Source organism: Mytilus galloprovincialis, chromosome 14 (assembly GCF_965363235.1).
Source record: "Mytilus galloprovincialis chromosome 14, xbMytGall1.hap1.1, whole genome shotgun sequence".
In the NCBI taxonomy this organism is placed as follows: Eukaryota; Metazoa; Mollusca; class Bivalvia; order Mytilida; family Mytilidae; genus Mytilus; species Mytilus galloprovincialis.
In genome coordinates this window covers 62,086,066-62,112,469 of record NC_134851.1, presented here as the reverse complement: position 1 = coordinate 62,112,469, position 26,404 = coordinate 62,086,066, and the positions used below count along the sequence as shown (strand labels likewise).

The following is a 26,404-nucleotide window of genomic DNA, read 5'->3' as shown; positions in this document are numbered from 1 at the left end:
TCCCTTTATCTAAGCGCGAATTTCCGTTCAATTTCCGCAAATAAACAAGAGTTTGATAGAAGAAAATAATTATGACAGGCTGTGAAACATGAGAATATTGATATTTTTATGGATAGCTTTTATCTTTATAACTCTGTCTACAGGTAATTTTAGTCTGATCACTTTTATCATCACACACTTAGGTTTCTTATGAAACCGAAAACACCCCCTTTTTTTAGCATTCCTCATGGTATACTCATAATTTACAGGTCAAAAGACTTTAAGTTGTGAGTCACTTTAAACGATGCTTCTTAAGTCCAACCTCTCTGTCTTAAAAAACCCAAAGAAAACATTTAAACAATCAGCATGATCAGTTTTCACAGTTTTTAGAGGTTCTGGTACAAAGTTCTTGTTTGAAGTTGCTGATATGCTATGGCTTAGTTCATCTAAATGACTAATTCTTTGTTAGATACTGGGTTCGTAGCAAATTTTTGATGCGCCTAATTGCTATTTGTCCACCATTACTGGACTCACAACATGCTCAAAGGTTCCCGTAAAATTTGGATATCATAATAGAAAATATCTGATGCCGCAATGAAAAAGTGATTGTTGCATGGGGACATCAATAGTTCAAATGACGCAGATTCTCGGTTCAAGTGTCTCAGATTTCTAAATAGTTAAAAGGTCTATTTGGCCAACCACACAATCCAATAATGCAATATTTTGACGATTACATTGATTATACAACCTACAATGTAAACAGTCTGGAAACTTTCAAGGAGGTTCCACACCTGGAAAAGAGGCGAAAGATACTGAAGGGAAATCCCAACTCTTAAGTCATAAAATAAACTTGACAACACCATGGTCTATATTCATGATATATATAAGTTTGAAAACAAACAGATTATATAAAAAAGAAGATGTGGTATGATTACCAATGAGACAACTGTCCACAAGAGACCAAAATGACACAAAAATTAATAACTATAGGTCACTGTACGGCCTTCAACAATGAGCAAAGCCCATACCACATATGTTAATTTTCTAAGATTGGACTGGTTAATAAACAATGATAAACAAATCAAGCTATTTCATTACAAAACTTACAATGAATGTGGACTACAAAGTAATGCACGATGTACCTTAAAAAGATGGTAATTGGTACCTCATGAAAACTCCACACTTCTATGACTATTAAAAAATGTATGACATGTATGACTATCACATACACAAATGTATATAACTATCTTTTAGGAGATGAAACTTTTAAGCTAAAATACTTTGAGACTTTGAAGTCATCAGATATTCGATCAAGAGTCAGAAGGAGTCCAGATCCAAATCCAGCATCACGTTTACATGAGTTCTGGTTTTCATCATTTGGAAGGTAAGTTTGTTCATGATCAGGACATTTTACCATGCTAACATCATACTATTATATCTGTATTCATATTGTATTTTTCTCTTTAAACTTTTATTTAGTTTTTAGAGAATAAATTAAAGTATCTATCATTTGTCTATCTATCAGTGGCGGATCGTGAAATTTTCATAAGTGGGGGCCCACTGACTGATCTAAGAGGGGGCCCACTTCAGTCACGCTTCAATGATTCCCTATATAAGTAACCAAATTTTTTCCCAAAAAGGGGGGGCCCGGGCCCCCCCCTAAATCGGCCTATGTCTATCATACATGTATATACAACTGATATAACAGACACTTTAATAAAAAAAATCAAAAAAAAAATCTTTAAAATCGTGTTAATTATATATATTATATAGCGCCCTTATATAGTAATTATTATGGTTATTTAAAATTGTGCTTGTGATCATTGGTGATTTAGTGCTAATTCAGAAATGAAATATTTGTTATGATTGTATGATACATGTGATATTTGTCTTTATTTTATTCAGTAAAATATGAAATATTCTGAAAAAGCACATTTAAACAACAAAACAAGGTTTATTAACATTAACTACAAAAGCTAAACATTCCGCCTACACATTATTCATTATCAAGTATTCAAACATTTTTCAAAGACATGAAAGAGTATGCTACATTGCAGTGATCTCCCCAGACTGTTTAAACGTCACGGTACTGAGATGCTATAATTTTTTACCGTGACGCTATAATATTTTCTGTGACACTATCATTATTTTCAAGATGCAATTTTTTCCCGCATGTAAATGCATTACCACAAAATCGATCAATGTTCTAATTTACGAACTTTTTTGTAGGGCCAAAAATAAAATATTGTTTGTTTCCCCTCCCACTACCGACCCGGTAAAATTGCCGCGACCCGAAAAATTTTATTGACCGTTCGTGTTCATTATTTTTTTTATTTTTTTTCATTTTGGTTTTTGGTGATACCTTTCCGCTGATGTAGTCCACGTGCGTTTGAATACTGGACATTTTTGTATTGAAGCGCCTAAATGATACGTAAACAAGAAAAATGTAAACATGGCTGGTCACACTATTTGTGTACATTGTATCTGCAAGGATTATCAACGACAATAATTTTGTCAAGAATATCATTTCTAAGAAAATTTTGAAGATAAGCCCAAAATTAACAATAAGTGAGATCATGGACGAAGCAATAGGAGACACAGAGGTTGATGATCCAATTGATTATGCCCTTACGAATGGCAACTTTTCTGCCAAACTATTAACATCGGAGAATAGCGATGAACCATTCACAATTGATAACAATGAGCCCTTGACTACAGCATTAGAGTTCCACCCTGTTTTGAAATATGGTTTTAATATCCTTTGAAGTTCAAGGAAGGATCCTGTTGGATTCTAGTCACTTGAGAATATGTCTAGTCATGTATTGTGTTCTTATCTCAACATGTTCAATAAAATAATATATTTTAGAATACTAGGCATATTATTACATATAAACTTTTAATATTGAGAATTTATAGTAAACATGGACTGGTAAAACATGATTTAGAAAATATTCAATGATATATAAATCTGTAAAAGAAAAGATGCCTTGATGTTAGATAAAAGTACGATACAATCCAATATAAATTTAATCTGCAGCAAATAATTCCCTGAATTGGTATCTCTAATAAAAAAAAATAAAGCATCTTTCAACCCACTGTCAGAGTGCATCTTGATTTGCTTGGTCTTTATTAACCTCTTCTGTATAAAGGATAAAATATTTGAGTGAAAATGGTCTGAATCATGCTATAAAATCTATCTACTATTTTGTACGAATTCAATATAGAAAATCATATCAAGGAATAAAATAAAATAATATGCCTACCTACCTACCCATACCCTGAAACCCTCAGTCGGGGAGGGGAAACAAAGATATTTTTAAGGTTGGCATAGTTACCTTGCACAATGATTGTACAGTGAAACCTGTCTAAACTGAATCCTGCATAAACCAAAAACCTGTATAAACCAAACATGTTATTAAGCACCGTCATATCAAATTGTATGCGTTGTGAAGCTTATAAAACCGAACATCAGCCAAAACCGAACAAAACCTTAAGTCCCGAAGAGGTTCGGTTTAGACAGGTTTCACTGTACATGCTATACATGTACCTTGGAATGTTGACATTGTTGAAAGATTTTCTGTTATATTCTCTATTGTTTAATAATCTTCATGATATAAATATTATTTTCAAAATAATAAATGAAAAACATAATGAATTTTATAGCATCAAAATTTTTCTCATTGTTGGACTAGTCATGTAAAAAAACACCAAGTCCCTGGACTCCTTTTAAAATCCTTTCTGAGAACCCTGCTTCTTCTTTATGATAATAAACTCGATCAACTGAATTGATTGGAGCTTTGTTAGGATAGGAGAAAAAATCTATTGATCTCGTCTTTATCAAGTTCTTATTGATTAAATTGGTCATCTGTCTGACATGTCTACTCTTAACATGCTTAAAGGAGGGTAGTTTACCTTACCTAATATTTACTTCATGGTTCAGCTAACATGCAAGCTAACCAAAGATATTACCTTTGCCTACACACTCAATGCAATCCGCTGTAAAAAATACACACCAATATAACCAATCAAGGACTACTACACCATACTCATGAACACACATATATATATTGAAAGCTTGTTGTCATTTTGGTGTTTTTTCATGTATGATTATTTTAACTGTCTAAAAACACACCTGCTTTTGCTTATTTCAATTGTGTTTTCATTCTTTAGAATTTTGTGTCTTTTTTTCAGGGATTTTCATTTAATGTTAAAGCAATCATCCGTAGTGACTAGAAAAACAAAAGTGACGCTAATAACGCCAAGTGGGGGCAAAGTTGAAAACCAGTTAAATTTACAAGATTTTTTTACTGGAACAATTGCAGGTAAGATTAGTGAAATAGGGGGGTGGGGGTCTTCAATAATATTTTTTTAATCTTTTTTCATTTTCATATTACTGTGGATTTATGAATATTCGTTGGATACAAATTTTCATGGATTTATTGGGTTCAGGGAAACCATGAATTTGAATTTTAAATGAATTACAAATTTTCTTGAAAAATGTATGCAGACTTTGTCAAAACTACGAAATTTAATATTCATGAATATGAAAGATTTTCTCAAACCATGAAAATTGGTACCTATGAAAATAAATGAATCCACAGTATCCATGCTATCCTTTAGTATATTGCCCAGTTTTAAAAGTCAAATGATACTTCAAATTTAAAAACATAAATCTATTTTTTTACTTGAATTGCTGAAGTTGAACTACAAGAAATTGGTTCATGGATTTTTTTTTAAAAGAAAAGAAATTACTAAAAGACAATAGACACAAAATTCAAATCTAATAATGCTGTCAGTTACTGAAAATTAGAACAAAGCCAATAGACCACTTTTGAGTTTGTCCTTCACCGGAAAAAACTTGTCAATTATGCATGCCTTTATGACGTCATTTACCAGATAGAGGGGATAGCCTGTATCCCTGTTCTATTAACGTTCATCAAGGGTCTTAGTGATCGTCATTGTGCAGGATAAACTAGAAATAAGAGTTGTTCTGTAGGTACTTAATCACAATTCCCTTATGACAGCAGTGCTGATTGTCAATTATGAGAATTCAATTTGTCGAAATTATTCATGCAATATAGCATCATAGTTTTCCAACCACTCGCTCAACATTGGAACAGAAGTGATGCCACCGCTAAACACACAAATGATGTTCACTAAAACTGAAGTTTTTGATGGAAATGCATCGAACTCGAAAGTTGTCTATTACAACTGATAATACATCTCATAAAAAAAATTGTTTATATATATTTCTGTATTTCTCATGACAGATCAGTCAATTTTGTGAAGTCACTTTCAATGTTTTGGTTTTTAAAATTGATAAATTGATAATTTCATTGTTTTGATAGGTGATGATGATGCCCATGTAGAGGCTCATTGGGAAGACAACCTACTCTCAACGTATATCACAACAGCAGATGACATCTATATCATAGAGGTATAGTAGAATTTATTGGCTAATCAGATTATAGAAACACTCATAGATTATAATGTATGGTGTCTTTATATACATGATCAATTAAGTTTTAAAGATGAGAGTTACCAAGCCAAAAAAAAATTTGAATAAAACAATATCAGACCTAGTCAAAAAGTCACGCACTTGAAAATACAAATTTTTTTTTACGAAACCCTGAAGAATACAGTTGAATTTATTTCTTATTTGTGCAATTTCTTACTTGCTACTTGTCCTGACGATGCCACACTTGTTGGTGAAACATGTCGACCAGAATTAACCCTTACCATAGGGTAATTGATGGGAGTCATAAAGTAAACATGCCTGAAACAGATTCAATTTGCTACACTTTCGGCGTTATTTTGCTTAGGTTAACTTTCTAAGGAGCAAATCTTACTAGTTATGAATTTGTATCACAAATAGAAAAGAAGAAATGAAGTGCAATTTTCTTGATAAAAAAATTGTATAATTTACAGCCATCATGGAGAGTCCTAGGAGAATCAACAAATCACAGTTTAATAGCATATAGAAAATCTGATGTCAAATTAGAGGAACTTCATCTTGGAGGAGAAAAGTAAGTCACGGTTAAAGACAGGGAATTTCATGCTTTTGTGATTTGTGATATTGGGATAAAAAAGGAAGCATGTGGCCTTGTGGGATAGAGGGGATAAAAAGTGGAGATTGAGGATACAGTAAAATAAAGAGGAAAATTTCTTTTAGTGATTTGCAAACAGCACATATGATATTTTGATGTAGGTAATTTTTATTTATTAAAGTGATTGTTGAAAGGTTTTATTTTGTATTCCACTCAGTATTGTTATTTTCGAGAAAGAATATTGTTGACAGTAACATTTATTTGATATTTTCATAGGGTGAGGTTTTGTGCACAAGATGATAAATATGATAAAAGTCATAACAGAGCTAGTGAATATTTCCTCCAGATGGCAGCACTTAATACTCAGACACAAACAGGTGAGTTTTAGTAAAAAAAATAAAAAAGGTAGCTGGAACCCCCTATTTTTTGGACGATCAATGCATTTGAATGGGGACATGTAGTTGGAAACCCCCCGCCTTTATCCTGGTTCAGGAACCCCCTTTTAAAATGGATGGATCCACCTCTGAAAGGTCTGTTGAAGATTATATGAGCAAAAAATACTGTTTGTGATTGATTTTATAGATAGAAATTAAAAGGAGCCAGAAAACAGTTATTTGCATTCTTAAAACTTGATAGCTGCATGGAAAAGAGAGGGAAAAGATATCAAAGGGACTTTCAAGCCAAAAAATAATTGCGATGCAATCACACGGTAAAAAATAAAGAAAAAGAACATCAACAGTATACACAACACAACATAGAAAACTAAAGACTGAGCAACACAAATATCACAATAAACTAAGGGGATCTCGGTTGCTCCAGAATTGTAAGAAGATCTATCGTACTCCACCAGTGGCATCGGTTTGGGGTGAAAATACAATACAGTTATCTCCATATGTTGTATTGAAGAGCTCTGTAAAAATAATGTCAAATTTATAACACTGAATGCAAAGCAAATTGATTCAAACTACCAGATGGTATCATTAATAGACTTTGTATAAAGAATTTACTCTATGGGTCTGGTTCAAAACAAAGTTACATTGTAAAAAGTAAAATAACAAAAATACTGAACTCCAAGGAAAATTTGAAAACGGAAAGTCATTTATCAAATGGCAAAACCAAAAGCTCTAACATATTATCAATTGAGTAGAAAACAACTGTAATATTCCTGGAACATAACAACTGTTGAAAACAGGATGGTTTATGCATTTTTTTGTGCTACTGTGGGTTCATTTATTTTCATAGGAAGGGTTTTTATTTTGTTGACATTTGATTTCATGGTTTTGCAAAAGTTAGCACGTGCACACAACCACATGCACACAAGCATATATTTAGGGAATTGATAATTTACTGATCTTATAAATTGATTCACCTAATCTCTATGACATGTAATCTAAACAAATTGGTAATCCACAAATAATATTGAATCCTCAGTATCAAATATATAAGATTTTAATTGTATTTATCGTGATGGTACTTTTCTTTTTGTAGGTCAAAGTAGAGTTAAAAGAGAAAACATAAAATCATTTGGAACAAAGAGAGTTTGCAAGCTGTTTTTAGTTGCAGACTACGAATTCCATAAAAATGTTGGTGACGGAAGAGCTCATACCACAGCAAATTATATTGTAAGTATAACATAGCATTGTAGAGTACAGATACAAGTATATTTAAACCATAAAGTTTAGGGCTGTTTCAGAAATAATTGTATGGTTGGATGGGAGGACATTTAATGCATTAAATTTTAATTGGTTTATACTTAAAATTGTATGAGTTATCTTTATAATACAACTACCACCAATCAAATTTTAAAAGAAGTGTCTCCTTTTCCCCTCAAACAATTAATTCTTGAACAGCCTCTAGAGGTTTAATATTGAGACTGACCTATTATATCAAAAACATAAAATTGTTTTAATTTCAGTTTTTCCCAGAATTGTTTTTGCATCACAACTTAAATTAAGAAGACTTTTTTGCTTCATCATCATTGTGGCAAAACGAGAGACCTTTAATTTGATCTTTTGCCTTATGATCAAGGTGGCAAAATGAGAGACCTTTAATTTGATCTTTTGCCTTATGATCAAGGTGGCAAAATGAGAGACCTTTAATCAATCTTTTGCCTTATGATCATGGTGGCAATATGAGAGACCTTTAATCAATCTTTTGCCTTATGATCAAGGTGGCAATATGAGACATCTTTGATTTGACTTTGATTATACCCTTGGCATGGTATAAAATTGAAAAGTAACGATATTTGTACCGTGTAATTTATTCAAAAGACATTGAATCAGTAGTCAGTACAGCCTATGTATGTGAACCTCAGGAAAGGAGTACAATAATACCCTTTTCAGGGGTCTACTCCTGTCCTCCTCTTGATGAGAAAAAATCCTGTCTATCAAATATTTCTTGGATGAAAAACCTCATGATCTGTGTCCTAATCTCCTGACCAAAATTTCCCAATCTCCTGATCTGAGTTTCACAGTTATCACTTGAATGTGTTCATGGTTGAATATTATAGACCTGATTAATGAATGATGGAATATTTGAAAAACTGTCATCATTATTTTATTTTTATTTTTTTTCAGATAGGCACATTGAACAAAGTAAATGAAATATTTAGAAGAACAAAATGGCCAGATGATAGTTCAGATCTTATTGGTCTGGGATTTGAAATTGCTGAGGTAAGAACACACATTATATTGAGTATGGAAATGGGGAATATGTCAAAGAGACCACAACCCGACCAAAGAGCTGAAAATAACCCAAGGCCACCAATGGGTCTTCAATGCAGCAAGAAAATCCAGCACCTTGAAGGGTGCTTCAGCTGGCCCCTAAACCAAAATGTGTACTAGTTGAGTGAAAATGGACATCATACTTAACATACCATTATTGTAAAGTGATTGATTGTTCTCTATTTTTTGTGCTATTTTCACATTTCCTAACCTGTGTGAGAAAATTTTTTCTCCTCACTAGTGAAAAATCTGTTCTCGGCAAATGATTGGTATAAATTTAATTGTGATGTTAAATTTCTTGTTTTCTTCTGAATTTTCTTATTGTGATGTCATGAAAAAAGGCAACCATGCCTGATGACGTCACATCAAAAGTACACAACTTTCCTCAAATCTTTGAAAAGGAAGAATAAAAGTCTTTAGAGAAACAGATTCCACCACTGTAACTTGTGTATTACGATATTTCTCCACTCTCATCAGTTGAATTTTAATTATTTAAAAAGCTTGGCAAGCCTCGCGCTTTAAATATTAATATTTAACTGTCTCCAGTGGAGAAATATCGTAGTATACTTGTTGCAGTTGTGGAATCTATATTTCTTGGTGTTTAACGCCACTTTTGGGCTCTTACTTGGGGCCAGTTTTTATGTGTGTAGAAAGCCTGAGTACCCTGGGAAAATTACTGACAATCCTAGTCAATTAAGATTGGAGTTGAGTGCACCGGCACTCTGGTTAATAAATTGACAGTTTTGCCATTTCTCCTAATATTTTATATAAACTAACAAATATTTCAAACAAAATAAACCTGTATTTGTTCTTAAATATATTGTAGCTTATTCTATCGCTTAATTAAAACTGCTAGACATAAGACTGATAATGAAATTATTTGGTATTTTTGAATAAAAAAAGTCTAAATACATTTGTTATATTCTGAAGTGTGTGAACAGCCCTAACAAAGTACAATTAAATTGTTTCATTTCCTCATTAAAATAATTTGTTAAACTGTGGATTTTTTTATGCGTTGGATACCAATTATCATGGATTTCGTTGTTAACCAGGAACCATGAATTCTGATTGACAACGAATATCAAATTTTCGATGATAATGTATGCAGACTTTCATGTTGTGACTTTGGAAAAACCACATGATCAAATATCCACAAAAAATGCAATTTTTCATCAATCCAGGAAATTCGACTCACAAAAGAAATGTATATAATTTGTAAGTTGTAGTTGGGTCACATGATTGAAGATATTGAATATGAAATTTTTATGCCCCCACCTATGATAGTAGAGGGGCATTATGTTTTCTGGTCTGTGCCTCAGTTCGTCCGTGCGTTCGTTCGTCCGTCTGTGCGTCCGTTTGTCCGTCTGTGCGTCCGTTCGCTTCAGGTTAAAGTTTTTGGTCAAGGTAGTTTTTGAAGAAGTTGAAGTCTAATCAACTTGAAACTTAGTACACATGTTCCCTATGATATGATCTTTCTAATTATAATTCCAAATTATTTTGACCCCAATTTCACGGTCCACTGAACATAGAAAATGATAGTGCGAGTGGGGCATCCGTGTACTATGGACACATTCTTGTTTAGAGGTAATTTTGACTATTTTTATTTTTCAGCTTCAGATTCATCAGAACTATTCCGCTGAAAAAGGTCATTATAATTATGGTCCAATGAAAAAAGGTCATTATAATTATGGTCCAATGAAAATGTCAACATGGGGTCACATGATTGAGGATATTGAATATGTAATTTTGACCATTTTTATTTTTCAGCTTCAGATTCACCAGAACTATTCCGCTGAAAAAGGTCATTATAATTATGGTCCAATGAAAAATTGGACTGCAAACACATTATTACAGGCAAGTACAGACATGCTTATTACATTAGCTGAAGTGGAATACTTTGATTTAGCCAGGAAATTTTAAGTGATAATTTCACATACATGTAAAATATATTCAAAAATTTCACTCTCTGATGTCTTACTACAAAAAATATTGTGTTTGGATTTTAATCTACTTTGTACCAACAGAAGCAAAATTTATTTTTGATTTGGGTTTATTTTTATGTTATGGAAGGTTTTCATTTTCTAACTATAGAAACACAACGAAATGATGACCGCATGAACAAATATACTGAGCAAAAAAAATAATCTGTAACATTAGAGTTGTGACAAATGAGATTGTGGAATTTGATGCTTTAGAATTTAATAAAGATGACAGCAAGCAAAAGTTAAATTGTGTTCTCTTTTTGACTAGATTTGGGAAATTGTCACTATGACCTCACAATCTATTTGTGTCATAAACATGAAAGGGGTGTTAAAACACCAACATTTAATTATTCAATAAAAAAAACCATGATATTGTCATTTTCATTATGTCATACCGTTAGGTTTTTTTCATTTCCTTCCTCAGCAGTCGAGTGATATGAAAAATTATCGCTAGAAACTAAGGATGAAAGTGCCTGTTGTCTATAAAATTAACAACGTCGTCATAGGTAAAATAGCAAATAAACAGATTATCATTGGTCATCTCAACTCAATTGCTTTTCTTACTTTCACCATACCAAGCGAAAAAATCAATCTTGTTGAGATGACCAACAATAATTTTTAAATATTTGACAAATTTACGGGGCCAAATAAGCACCAAATCATATCATACTAATTACTTGAATTTTTTTATGCTTTTTCCCTCTTTGTCTGAAATGAGACCATATGATTGTCGAGCCTGCAACTTTTGTTGCAGAAAGCTTGACATAGGGATAGTGATCCGGCGGCGGCGGTGTTAGTTCACTTCTTAAAAGCTATATATTTTAGAAGGTAGAAAACCTGGATGCTTCATATTTTGTATATAGATGCCTCATGTTACGAAGTTTCCGTCAGTCATATGTCCATTGTCCTTGACCTCATTTTCATGGTTTAGTGACCACTTGAAAAAAAAGTTCAGATTTTTTGTAATGTTAAATTCTCTCTTACTGTAAGTAATAGGATAACTATATTTAGTATGTGCGTACCTTGCAAGGTTCTCATGCCCGTCAGACAGTTTTCACTTGACCTCGACCTCATTTCATGGATCAGTGAACAAGGTTAAGTTTTGGTGGTCAAGTCCATATTTCAGATACTATAAGCAATAGGTCTAGTATATTCAGTGTATGGAAGGACTGCAAGGTGTACATGTCCAACTGGCAGGTGTCATCTGACCTTGACCTCATTTTTATGGTTCAGTGGTTATAGTTAAGTTTTTGTGTTTTGGTCTGTTTTTCTCATACTTTATGCAATAGGTTTACTATATTTGTTGTATGGAATGATTGTAAGGTGAACATGTCTAGCGGGCAGATGTCATCTGACCTTGACCTCATTTTCATGGTTCAGTGGTTATAGTTAAGTTTTTGTGTTTTGGTCTGTTTTTCTAATACTTTATGCAATAGGTTTACTATATTTGTTGCATGGAATGATTGTAAGGTGTACATGTCTAGTGGGTAGATGTCACTCTGACCTTGACCTCATTTTCATGGTTCAGTGGTCAAAGTTAAGTTTTTGAGTTTTGGTCTTTTTATCTAATACTTTATGGCATAGGTCAACTATAGTTGGTGTATGGAAATATTTTATGATCTATATGTCAATCATGCAGGTTTTATTTGACCTTGAGATGGTTTTCACGGGTCATTGCTCAGTGTTAAGTTTTTGTGTTTTGGTCTATTTTCTTAAACTATAAGCAATAGGTCAACTATATTTGTTGTATGGAAGCATTGTTAGCTGAACATGTCTGCCTGGCATATGGTTCAACTGACCTTGACCTCATTTTCATGTTTCATGTTAAGTTTATGTGACAGTCGTAAAAAATCTTTATATTTAGGAGTATCAACATAATATCAATGATTAGTAAAGAAGGCGAGACATTTCAGTGTGTGCACTCTTGTTTTATATTGAAGACTTTTACTAAAGCAAGCACATACGTTTATTACATTATTTTTGTATCTTATATTTAATCAATAAATCTTATTTCAGGCATTTAGTCGTGACGAGCAGTTCCGTGGATTCTGCTTGGCTCATTTATTTACATTTCATAAATTTGAACGGGGAGTTTTAGGACTCGCTTACATTTCATCACACAAAGAAAAGGATCCAGGTGGCTTGTGTTCTTGGGGTAGGTATGAAGTATTAAAAATACAAATAAGGTGCCGTGGTATGATTGCCATTGAGACAACTCTCCACCAGGAACCATATAAAATACAAGTTAACAAGTTTTCTCTGCCATCATGTACGCTGATTAACCTGATCTGTAAATCTTAAAAAAGAATCCATGACCATGGTCTATATATATATATATATATATGGTCTATATATAAATGCCTAAAAGGTGTACATAACAACACCAATAATATAAAAAAGAACTATAAATGTAATTTATAAATATTTCGGATAACAGATATCCTTCATCGGTATAAATGATTGTAATGTTGAATGAATCAATTATCAGTCTACTTAGATTAAGCTGTTACAATCTTGAAATTTATACAATAAAAAAGTCAAACCGAACATCAGGTAAGACGCTTGCACAATTCTAAAAATTTGTTAAACACGACATAGGTTATATGACTTATTACATCAGAGAGTTCAAATATATGCTTTAAATAAAAATAATAATGTGCGATATGAACTAGCACAATTCTAAAGCTTTAGGTGTCGACAATATATATGACAAAATCGCCTTTTCAGAATCTAAAGTACTATGGGTAATCTCATTGTTCGTACACAAAAATGAAAAGAACGTTACATCATTGGTTTTATTTCCATTGTCTAGAACAGTTTAAACCAATCACAATTTTTTGGTGTATGTTTTGGAAATATTACCCAGAATGCATTAGAATCTGAAACTGCAAATTGGTAAACCATACCACATCTTTATTAATAACATAATTCAACAGAAATGTGGAGTAAGCCTTAAACATTTATTTATATATATAGTAACACAGCTATATTTTGTACAATGTCAATTTCATCATGGAACACTTTTTCCACAATCAGGGGTCCATTAAGGGATGGAAATAAGTTTGACATTTGTGTTACGAATAAAAAAGCTATCATTTTATTTATTTAACTTGCAGTATAAAACAATATAAGGTCAATGTCATAAAATTATAAAATTTTTGTACTCAGAGCAAAACTAGGGAAGGGCTCGGTAGAACCTCACCCTTGCCCAGTTTCTCAGCCTGATTCAAAAATGTTTTTATTTTTCTGACATTGACCTAATATTGTTTTCTACTGCAAGTTAAATAAATAAAATGATAGCTTTTTTAATCATAACACAAATGTCAAACTTATTTCCATCCCTTACTGGACCCCTGATTTATCATATTTGTTATTTTTCAGATTTTTTCCACCAAGGACATAACTCGATGTTGAATACTGGTCTTAGTACCAGTAAGAATAGTAAAGGTCATCGCATTCTATCACTAGAAGCAGCATTAGTTACTTCACATGGTGGGTATTTATATACAAGGATATATTACATAAAAAGTTTTTGTTTTCCCTAAATCTGGTGATCTAATCTACCATTTATTTGTATTACTGTAAATTCAGAAATTATTGCGTGCATTTATTATTGTGGTTTTGTCATTTGAGACTTAAATACGCTTTTAATTTTTACAATTTTCATCAAAATCCTGTTAAATTCATATAAAATATTTTAAAATGCGAGTTAAATTATTGCGTTTACAACTCTGTCGCATTTTTTGCAATAAGAAAAACCCTCGCAATAATTTCTGAATTTACATCAATCTAACCAATAATTCATGTTTATTTTTCCTCAAGGGTTTATTTTAATTCAATTTGAGAATTTATCATTTATATTTAAAATGAAAATATATAATGGATGCTGATGTGGATATCTTTATATCTGTTGAACTTTAATATCTTCTGTTATCATTTACCCTAAGTTACTGTTGGATTTACAAGGTTTGAAGAAAACCTAAGCATACTTCAGAATCCGCCCTGATTACTCTGCCAGCTTGTGCCACCAGAAGGTGTTTTAGATAGATATAGGAAGATGTGGTATGAGTGCCAATAAGACAACTCTTCATCTAAGTAACAATTTATAAAAGTAAACCATTATAGGTCAAGGTACGGCCGTCAACACGGAGCCTTGGCTTACACTGAACAGCAAGCTATAAAGGGCCCCAAAAATTACTACTGTCAAACCATTCAAACAGGAAAATCAAAGGTCTAATCTATATAAAAAACGAGAAACACTTATGAACCACATACACAGACGACAACCTCTGAACATCAGATTCCTGACTTAGGACAGGTTTGTTCACTTGACTCATTTGTCTTAGTTGAAATGGATACCTATAAATATTTTGATAAGAATTTACATGTGGGGGATGGGGTATGAAGCCCTCCCCCCCCCCCAAAAAAAAAAACAACAAAAAAAACAAAAAAATGACAAAATAAATATTCAATAAAAAAAATCTGTTATTCTCAACATTTTTATTGCAATATTTGTAATTTGATCTTCTTTATTTTATTTGATTAAACTTGATGAATTTTATTATTTATTTATTTCTAATCCATCCCTTTATTTTAATTTCATATTGCTGAAAATGACAGAATTAGGTAAGTGTACCTTTATGTGTAAAGATTGAATCTTTCTTAAAAAAGACAAGTAATTTATGCGATTTATGATAAGTTAAACTACAACTCACCTGCATTTTCTATTTAAATAGTTTAGTTTAAACATATTCTATTGCTCAAAACAAATGGATTAGACACAAGTTTTTCAACTTAGTTCTGTCTTCTCAATATTTAATTCTACAGTAAGGTACATGTTTTTATCTTAAAAAATTAGTTCTATAGGGGATTCTGGCATTCTAAGTGAAGTCTGTACAAAATAGTTTATTTAAGATTTTTTTTTTTTTTTTTATTGTAAAAGGGTTGACCAAAGGCTCAGAATCACATTTTGTATGAAGTGTGGACACCTTTCATTCTCAAAATATATGCATGATCACGCTTTTATAACCCTATAAAATTATTAAAAGAGGCTTTCAGTTATATATTCATGCTACATACATTAAAATTTTCTATTTCTTTGCATTATTTTAACATTGTCACAGATAGCATGTGTTGTCATAGCTGTTATATTTTATATGGAAATAAATTATGATACATTTATTGGAGTGCCTCACTATTGTTGTCAGCCAATCAAAATTACAGGTTTAGAATGAAACATTCATGTCATGTTTATCAAAAGAGAGACATAGCTTTTGTTTGGTACTTTATGGGGATGTTTGTTTATTTCCAGGTCATAACTGGGGAAGTGAACATGACCCCGACACATCAGACTGTGCCCCACCCTCTGAGAGAGGAGGGCATTACCTCATGTATCCTTATGCAGTTACTGGGTATGACCAAAATAATAAGGTAAGGACGTTTAAGGTTGATGGGGCAGGGGTAAATTAAATATGAGCTGCTCGATAGAAATCGACCTTATGATTTTGATTGTGTTTGGAGCAACCAATTACAAAAAGGATAAATTTTGGTCTGTTTTGAAAGGTTTGTATATCAAAATAATTTTCAAACATTTTCAGACTTTGCATAGAGATTCTTTTTTGCATTTTTTAACCCGAAATAAATAATCAGAAGTATCATTTGCATAAAGTGTATTTTTATCCATTGCAGCTCAAATGCTATTTTTAAAAACATAATTTAAAAAAGGTTGAGCAGAAACATTGCAGAGTTTTAAGAATACATAAAACATGGGAATACACTTTTTTTGCGATTAGAAAGAAAACTAAACAATAGAATTTAAGATATCTTTTATAATGTGCTTCAGAACAGAAAAAAACATGGTTCCTGTACCTTTTTTCTTGCTGAAAAACAAAATATGGAAAATTTACTTTCTAAAATTGAATCAAGTGAGTTATCTCTCCTTATATGGCTATGTTTTGAAAAAATATTTCTGTATTTGTAAAATGAATCATGATTCTAAGGATAATTAATGCATTGGATGTACCTTTAAAGACCCTAACCACCCATACAATAACAATTTTTATTTAATTATAATTCCTTGTTTTCAAAATTCCAATAGGGAACATATTTATATAATTGTATCAATATTAATACAATTATATTTATAATTCTTGAAAATTTTTAATAAAAATGCAATGACCCATATTGGTCCGAGACCACAATTCTCGTCCCTTGATTTTCGTTGTCCATGAATATAGTCCCTAGTGTTGACAGTGGGTTACTTGCCAATTTGTTTTATTCCCCTTCCAAATTTATTTCTCCATGTTTAATGCCTCAAATTTTAAGTAGGGGGGTGAAATTACACTGTAAAAAAATTTGGGTCCAGAATTTTAAAGGAAAGTAGTGATTTGGTCCAACTGAAAAAGGTTAAAATTTAGCACTTCGGAAGCTGTCAAAAGATTTCAAGACGCCCTAAATATAAAATTGTCCATATTTTGAGTTAGAGCCGATGAAGTTTTCTATGATTTTGATATAATTTGTCCCAAAAGTAGTACAACACACTGTAAAAATTTCATTGAGAAAGCGCAGGTGGTATATTTTTAATTTCCATTTTATGTTCTAAAAGAAATGCACTACGAAATAATTGAGGTCTCGGACCTATTTACTGTAAATTCAGAAATTATTGCGATGTTTATATTATAGTGATAAATGTGACATGGTTATGTTTAATAATTTAAACTCACAATTTGAAAATTGCTCTATATGAATTAAACAGAATTTTTCTCAATATTGTAAAAATTAAAATTGCATTTTAGTCTAAAATTACAAAATTACAATAATTTATAAATTTAAAAAAGATAATTTGAGTGCCTCCTATTCCCCATCAGATTAAAAAACTGAACTGGTATTAACATTGAGTTTTAAATTCTATCATGTGATAAATGTTTAAGAACTTTTTTTTTTACAGTTTTTCAGTCAATGCAGTAAACAGTATATATTTAAAGTTTTAGAATCAAAAGGACCAAGATGTTTTACGGGTGAGTAATCATTTATTCTTAGTTGCTTCAAATATGTTCAATAGATATAAGTAGATGTGGTATGAGTACCAATAAGACAACTCTCTCGTCCTAGTCAAAATTTGTTAAAATAAACAAATAAAGGTCAAAGTACGGTCTTCAACACAGGGCCTTGTCTCACACCGAACAGCAAGCTATAAAGGGCCCCAAAAATTACTAGTGTAAAACCATTCAAACAGGAAAACCAATGGTCTAATCTATATAAAAAAAGGAGAAACAAGAAAACACTTATGAACCTCATCAACAAACTACAATTCTGAACATCAGATTCCTGACTTAGAACAGGTGCAAACAAATGCAGCGGGTTTAAACGTTAGAATAGGTACCAACCTTCTCCTTATTTGAAACAATAGTGTAACATCACCACATAAAAAAGACACACTATAAAATAGCAGTATTCCATGAATGATAATGAATAATAAAATAATAAGTTCTCTTTTAGACAACCATGGGGCATAACAAGATATACATTTTTGCATGTTAAATGGCATGAAAATACATAAAAGTGTAAATATAATTGTTTTCTTTTACAAATGATTTTTAGAAAGTTCTGATGTGACATTTTGTGGGAATGGTAAACTTGAGGAGGATGAAGAATGTGATGCTGGTTACTATGGTGATAATTGTTGTGATAGAGATTGTAAACTCAAACCAGGTGCAATATGTAGGTAAGTCATTCCTATGGTAACTATGTAAACTGAAACCAGGTGCAATGTGTAGGTACAGTAAAACCTGTATAAACCGGCCGGCTACTAGACTTTGAAAAAGGGCTGGTTTAGACAGTGAGCTGGTTTATTCAGGTTTCCGTTTTGACCAAAAGTAGATGACTTGTGACGTCCGATATATTGCATGTAAAAGTTCTGTAAGATTGTTAATTATAAACTGATAAATTAAAATACAAAACGCAATAACATAATCAGATGCGAATAAAGGGGGGGGGCACAGGGGCCCTTGCCCCTCCTTTTGAGAAAAAAAATTTGGTTGATTAGATAGAGAATCACTGAAGCGTGACAGGAGCAGGCCCCCACTTATGAAAATGGTAATAAGTTCATATGATCTTTGTTTTGAATCTTCATGTTCATTGGCTATAGCAATTTAAGAAACTGGTTGTTCCTCGAATTATAAAAAATAATATTTTAACCGTGTTTTACATATTCTTGTATGTCAAATAGACCTTGGTAGCATCAGTCTCCGACTTGTTAATTTCACTTTCACTTTGTTTTTCATTGTTTTCATTTGCATCATAATACTCACGTAGTTTGGATTGTGTGATGAGAGTTTCGCTTTACTATCATGATCGTTAATTTCCAATGTTGGTATGGCCGATTAAAAAGCCAGAATATTATCAAATGAAAATTCATCACGATCGACTGGGACTGCGCCATAAGACTGGAATTTGGAATACATAGGGTCTGGTTTACAAAGGGTATTTAAACAAAGACTTTGAAGGGAAAAAAATGGGACTTTTTGGCCGGAATAAATAGGAAACTGGTTTATTCAGGGTCCGGTTTACTCAAGTTTGACTGTAGTTCATTGCTATGGTAACAGTATAAAAGATTGTAAACTCAAACCAGTGCAATATATAGGTAAATCTTTGCTATGGTAACAGTATAAAAGATAGCAAATTTCAACCTGAGGTATTTTTAGATGTAAAGCACTTCTTCATTGTACATGTATGTACAAAACTTAAAGAAATTGAGGTTGAAAATATCTTTGTCCCGATTCTGAAAAAGTCATTTTGTTGAATGCTGACTAGTTGTAACTATTTTTTTAAATCAATATTCAGACAACTTTCAACCTCTTGAAGACAGAAAGTCTTTTTGCTTCAGATCTATGTTTTGAACAAGGATTTTAAATTTCAATATACACAAGATGTGAAAATGACTGTATAAGGTGTTTTAACAGAATTTTTTCATTTTTCAGTGGATGGAATTATGAATGCTGTGTGCGTTCTACATGTAAAATAGCAGATAAAAATACTTCTTGTGGTGTTGAAAATACTCTAGACTGTAAAGGGGACGCTGTGTGCAAGTATCCTTTTATCAAAATCTATGGCAAACAATTGGATGAGTATATTGTGATAAAAAGAACATTTTACTTTTCTCTTTTCTTCAATGGTGTAAGTGACATGATGATTTAAAATTTAATGGAAGTAATAAATTGAATTTTTCATGTTTGAAACATGACAAAGAGGTGACCATATAAAAAATTGAGTTTTAAATCATGGTTTAATAGGGATTTTGTTTTGCATGTTTTCCCTGTTATTATCCTTAACCTTTCATCAGTGGATCTAGTCTCAATTGTCCTGAACCTAGGATTAAAAACAATGGCCGACCATGTATAGATGGGTAAGTAACCATGACAACCTAATAAATAAGATGGCTACCATGATACCATGACAGTGGTGTACATTGATTATTATGGTGTTACCTTGGTTTAATGTTTAAACGTGGGATTCAGAATTTAAGTGACTATTAAAAAATTAGAGGGCTTGAATAATTCTGCTGGTTTTTTGCACCTTTGTTTAGAGACTAGAGAAGCATAAGATACAATAGGGATAATTAAGGTGGTACCTAACACTACAGGGAGATAACTCTGTAAAATCAGCTAAACGTTTTAATTACATCATGTTGTTAAGGGGATGTAAAGCTTCTCAACGATCAAAATTAGTGTTAGTCAAACGGCTATATAACCAGTGTAATATCTGATCAAATGATTAGTTCAAATTTTTTAAAATTTTAATATTTTTGTCAAAGGGTCAAATAAATACTTTGTCAAAATTTTAAGAAAATTTAACAAGCCAAATTAATTTTAGTTGAAGTGTTGGGTACCACCTTAAGCTCATAAGTAGAAAATGAACTGACAAATGCCATGGCAAAACATGAAAAACAATCAATAGTATAATAATCGTAACATAGAAAACTAAAGACGAATTTCACTAGTAAGAGGGTGATCTCAGGTATGAATAGGTAGATACAACTCCACATGTAGCAGGTGCTGACAGAATATTGCCAAATAGAAATAGAAAGTTCACAATATCAAAACTGAAATATCAAAATTTGAGCTGCGTCAGACAGAAATTGATCACAGATGTACACTATATTTTTGTTTTTTATGCCCCACCTACGATAGTAGAGGGGCATTATGTTTTCTGGTCTGTGTCTCCGTTCGTCCGTCCGTCTGTGGTTCCGTTCGTCCGTCCGTCCGTCCAGGTTAAAGTTTTTGGTCAAGGTAGTTTTTGATGAAGCTGAAGTCCAATCAACTTGAAACTTAGTACACTTGTTGCTTATGAGATCATCTTTCTAATTTTTAAGCCAAATTAGACTTTTGACCCCAATTTCATGGTCCACTGAACATAGAAAATGAAAGTGGGAGTTTCAGGTTAAATTTTTTGGTCAAGGTAGTTTTTGATGAAGCTGAAGTCCAATCAACTTGAAACTTAGTACACTTGTTGCTTATGATATGATCTTTCTTATTTTAATGCCAAATTAGATAATTACCCAATTTCACGGTCCTTGGAACATGGAAAAGGATAGTGCGAGTGGGGCATCCGTGTACTTTGGACACATTCTTGTTTTTTATTAATTTTGGAACATTGAATATAAGATGACTGTTTGTCTGTTTTGTAGTGTTTTTATATCAACTAAATTTTCAAAAAGTTGCAGACTTTGCATAGAATTTTTTTCAACTTGAAATAGGTAACAGATGTATTGATATTCATCTGCAGGTCATGTTCTATCTGAAGCAGATCATAAGTAAAATCATTATTACTCGTTAGTCATAATATTTTTTTTCAGCTAAGAGATAACTTAGATTTACCTGAGCAATTTCGGAATCAAGGAATTTATGTAATGGCAATGCGCTTAACAACAAATGGAAGTTTTTAACGACCTTGACTGGCTATACAGCTCTTGCACAGTCAGTATGGGCTCAACAAGCTAAGCTTATACAATATGTGGTGTTTTTTTTCAGAGGTATATGTAAAGATGGTGTTTGTCTGAACTTCTGTGAAATTAAAGGCAAAGTACCTTGTATATGTGATCCAGGTAATAATATTTATATATAATAAGAAAAATAAATTGATTCATAAATGCTTCTCAATAAAAGGAAATTGAGGAACTACTATAAATTTAGAAATTTTTGCCATTTTTGTTTATTATTTAGAAAATTTGAACAGGACATATTTTACAAAAATAAGAACTCATATATTTTGATAGCAGTGTTTGTATGCAGCTATTACTGAAATTACAGTAATTAAATTAGCTTCTATGGTATATATAATTTAGTTGAATTTAGAAGTTACATGGCATATATTATGTGATAAGAATTTTATTTTTAAAGTTCTTCAGAATGTAAATAAATCAAAAAATGAAAATTCGAAGAACTTTTGCACACAACACTTTCAAAACTTTTCAATGTATATAGATATAAGAAGTTGTGATAATGAGACAACTCTCCATCCAAGTCACACTTTTCTTACTATTTGATCAGGTGCAGCCATCAATACTGTAAACCAACTTATTTTGGCGAGCAATTTATTTTCGGGATTTTGCAAGTAGAAAAATAATTCGAAAATAAATCGTAGCACATATGTAAACTTGGATCTTTACACCAAGTGATTTATAAAAATTGGAAATTAAATAGACCAAATGTGGACAAGAAAGGGTCAAACGTGAAATAAAGTATCCGCGAAATAAGTTTGTTTACAGTAGTTTTATGTATTGGAAACCAGTGAATACTTTTCTTTGGGAACAACTTTTTGGGAATTGTAGAAAACACTTGTTAAGTTTGTTTTAAGAACAGAGGCTAAATTAAAATGTAAATCTTTTGATTGCTTTCTTTGTAGAAACTGGTTATGCATGTTTTAAATGTTGTAAATACAATACTACCAACTCAACTTGTCAAGTAGATGAGAGAATTGTAGAATTAACAGACGGCAGACCTTGTTACCATGGTTACTGTGAAAGTGTATGTATTTCTAAGAGATTTTTAAGACGATATTTCAATATTTAAAAACATTGGATTTAAAAAAAAGTTTTGAATGTAATTTTAAGGAGTTGTATTGAAAAAAGGACAATGTTACAATTTTATATTTTATCATTATATTAAACAGAGGAATTTAAACCAAAGGCTGATAGTGGTAAATGATTGATCCTGAAATTAACCTTGACATTTCTTCCAGGGTCATTGTAAGAAGCAAGTGTCAGACATGGTTCAGCGATTATTCAGTATTATAGAAAATATTACAGCTGATGAATTTGGTAAGTATTACCAGTTAGTCCAAATTAAATTAAAAAAATTGGATAGGACTTTTATTCATATGTAAGATATAATAATGGAGTAGATGTATCTATAATGTTTCCTTTATTATAATTTAATTCAGGAAATACTGTTTTATTTTTATGCACCACCTAGGGGCATTATGTTTTTCAGTCTGAGCGTCCATTTTTTTTTTACAGTTTTCTATAACATTTTGGCTTCATCAAATCAAAATGGCTGCCTTTTGAACATTTATTATAGTTCTGTTTTGAATTACAAAAATTGAATTTTGGTATTAGAATTGAAATAATTCTTTCATGTCACATTCTATTCTCATGAGTAGGTTTTGTATTCGTAAAAATATTGACAAATATAATATCTACCCATGAAAATAAAACATGACATGAAAGAATTATTTCTTAAATATAACATGTGATCTTGTACCTGTTCTTTTATCATCCATTAAATGAATTAAGGAACAGTCTCCTTTTCAGATCCCTAATATTTTATAATTTTATATTTTACAGTGGCGTTTATGAAGAGTAACATTGTAGGAACTATCATCATATTCTCTTTAGTTCTATGGATTCCCGCCAGTTGTACATTCAGTTATTTCGTAAGTTTTGCTCTGTTTTTTTAAGTTATGTCTTGGTTTGTAAGTAATGTCCTCGTTTCTTAAGTAATGTCCTGGTCTTGTAAGTAATGTCCTGATCGTTTTAAGTAATGCAATTTTTTCCACTACTAATCTTAATTGATTAAAATCAGTTTTTCTGTTGAAAGATCAGCTGTTTATTTCACTGTCCATTTTTATTGTTCACTTTTAAAATATGAATAAAAAATGAAACAAAATTTTCAAAAGAGTTCATTAAGCATGTGAAGTAAATTTATGAAAGCCTTGGAAAACCACTGAGAGTTTTTGTAATCATTGTTACTAGTCAGTAGAACAATGAGAAGAGGTGTTGTGATTGCCAATGACATAACTATCCAAGAAAGTAGTTCAAAATGTGTAATAATTCAAAAGAGAAAAAAAATAGTCTGACTTATTCTAAATTATCTCCCTTGTTTATGGTTTATTTTCCTTGACATTTTTCTTATCTCCCTTTACATCCTAGTTACTTTTGACTATCCTTGATGTTGAGGTTTTCAGTACAAAATGAACTTTTTTTATAACTTTTGATTTATTTGCAGGATAGAAAAAATGACAGAAAATTAAAAAGAATGAGAAGTAGGATGGTATGTAAGATTTATTTTCTGTAAATTCAGAAAAATGTAAAATCACAAAAATTCTGAACACAGAGGAAAATTCAAAATGGAAAGTCCCTTATCAAATGGCAAAATTAAAGGATTAAACACATCAAATGAATGAAAAACAACTGTCATATTCCTGACTTGGCATTTTCAAATGTGGAAAATGGTGGATTAAACCTGGTTCTATATTGCTACTCTCACTTGTATGAAAGTTGCATCAAATTCTATCACATTTACAACAAAGCGTGAACAAAACACACACAATAGGTAAAATTGTCAAAACATGGGTACAGCAGTCCTCACTGTGTCAAAATCTCAAAAAACATTCAACAAAGAAGCACAAAAACATTTACCAAATTTAACAACCACTTTCATTGCTTGCCACACAGGAAGAAATATAAAATAATTTTTTTGTTCAAAGTGTTTTAAAAAAAATACAATTTTACATGGGAAATAGTGGTATACAGGGTTAAAAAATCAAAGTTTTGTTAGAACTAATTGCAGAAAAAGTCAAAGATTTAAAATTATCCAGAAGTTCTTAAGAATTTTTAAGAATCCCCATAAGTGAGTAAAATAATTTTCTATAGGCTTTTATGCAGACTGGCAAAACCAGTTGGTAATTTATGCCTCGTTCACAGGTACATTTAATTCGAATTGAATTTGAATTGAATGCGAATCAAATTCACTAATCACATTCACACACTCTTCTTTTTCAATTCAAATTGATTTGAATTGGCTAAGGGCTATTCCAGAGAAAAATGTATGGAGGGGGGGTTGGAAGGCACTTTTTGTCAGCACCCGCCACCCAGACAATTGTAATTGAGACCTATAGTGCATTATAGTGTGAAAAGTTGCTCTGATACCAACCACCCATGTATTATTAATATAATGTGCCTTCCAACCCCCCCCACCCCCCCCCCATACATTTTTTTCTGGAATAGCCCTAATTTGCATTAGAAATACATTTTTGTTAATACGAATTAAAAGTTAACGTCGTTAGGAGAGTAAAGCGAATTTGACGCCAATTGCAATTCAAATTATAATTGACGTTTGGATGTTAAACGTTTATAATGTGAATTAAATTAATTCGAATTAGTTAATGCGAATCGAATTCGAATTACCTGTGAACTCAGCTTCAATTACATGTCAGGGGAGATGACAAATAATGCTAAATGGTTATGTCAAAGTTGACCTTTTCTGGTAAGGATAAATCAACATAATAAATGGTGTTGATATAAAAAGGAAGGGTAATTCTGAAACAGCCATATGAAAAATAAGAAAAATAACAACCCAAAAACAACTATGTAATTATTTGTTAATTAAATAGTAAATTTATTTTTTATTTTCAGAATAATGTGTTCATATTAGACGAAGATAAAAACAAAATACGGCATGCTGGGAACTTTAAACTCAAACCTGCCGGTAGCATTATACGTCAACATGGCATCCGTCCATTACCCACAATTCAAAGTTTTGATTACCTGGACACAGAAAGAGAATCAAAAGTCTAAAGGAAAATTTACAGAACACATATATTGTAGGAGAAAAGGGACCAAAAGTTAATTTATAATGTATTTGTCTTCAGTTTCGAATGTTTTTTTGTTGTTTTTCTTACATTTTTGAAGAAAAAAAATATTTTGAAAATTATCAGCAATCAACATAATGTACTAACAAGATTTTTATTGGCCCTGACAAAGCAGCAGTTTTATTTAAATATGAATCATTTTAGTTCTTTTATCTGTATGGATTTATAACAGTCTGATAAGAGGGATCTGATTTCCATATCTCTTTTTGGTTCCAAATGTTTAAAAAAAAAAAAATTAAATAACAAGATTTTTATTTGCCTTAACAAAGCAGCTTTTTAATTGAGAAATGAAGACTTTTAGGTCTGTTTTTTTTTATATACATGTACTATCAGTTTATAAAAGATTTTAAAAAACTTGCTATTTTTATAATTGAGCAGCCTAATCGTTATTTACAGGCTAAAACTTAATCAATTGTACTTTTTTTGAAATCACAGAAAAGGCCTAAATGAAAAATAAAGGGTTACAGTGACAACAGGTCAAAGGCCATTGGCTCAAAACTTGTTTCCTTGTTAATGACATAATTTA

General features: G+C 31.6%; 1 protein-coding gene across 1 annotated transcript; it reads left to right on the top strand.

The window, feature by feature from the left end:
- LOC143058137 (ADAM 17-like protease) lies at positions 1-26,113 on the top strand. Its single transcript, XM_076231599.1, has 22 exons — positions 1-143; positions 1,234-1,363; positions 4,171-4,301; positions 5,328-5,416; positions 5,908-6,005; positions 6,303-6,403; positions 7,515-7,648; positions 8,603-8,698; positions 10,517-10,603; positions 12,748-12,886; positions 14,113-14,223; positions 15,992-16,161; positions 17,678-17,747; positions 18,331-18,454; positions 19,710-19,817; positions 20,072-20,134; positions 21,759-21,832; positions 22,633-22,754; positions 22,969-23,047; positions 23,573-23,661; positions 24,234-24,278; positions 25,643-26,113. The coding sequence occupies exons 1-22, from the start codon at positions 89-91 to the stop codon at positions 25,802-25,804; spliced, it is 2,277 nt and encodes a 758-aa protein (XP_076087714.1). The 5' UTR covers positions 1-88; the 3' UTR covers positions 25,805-26,113.
- Positions 26,114-26,404: the final 291 nt, after the last annotated feature.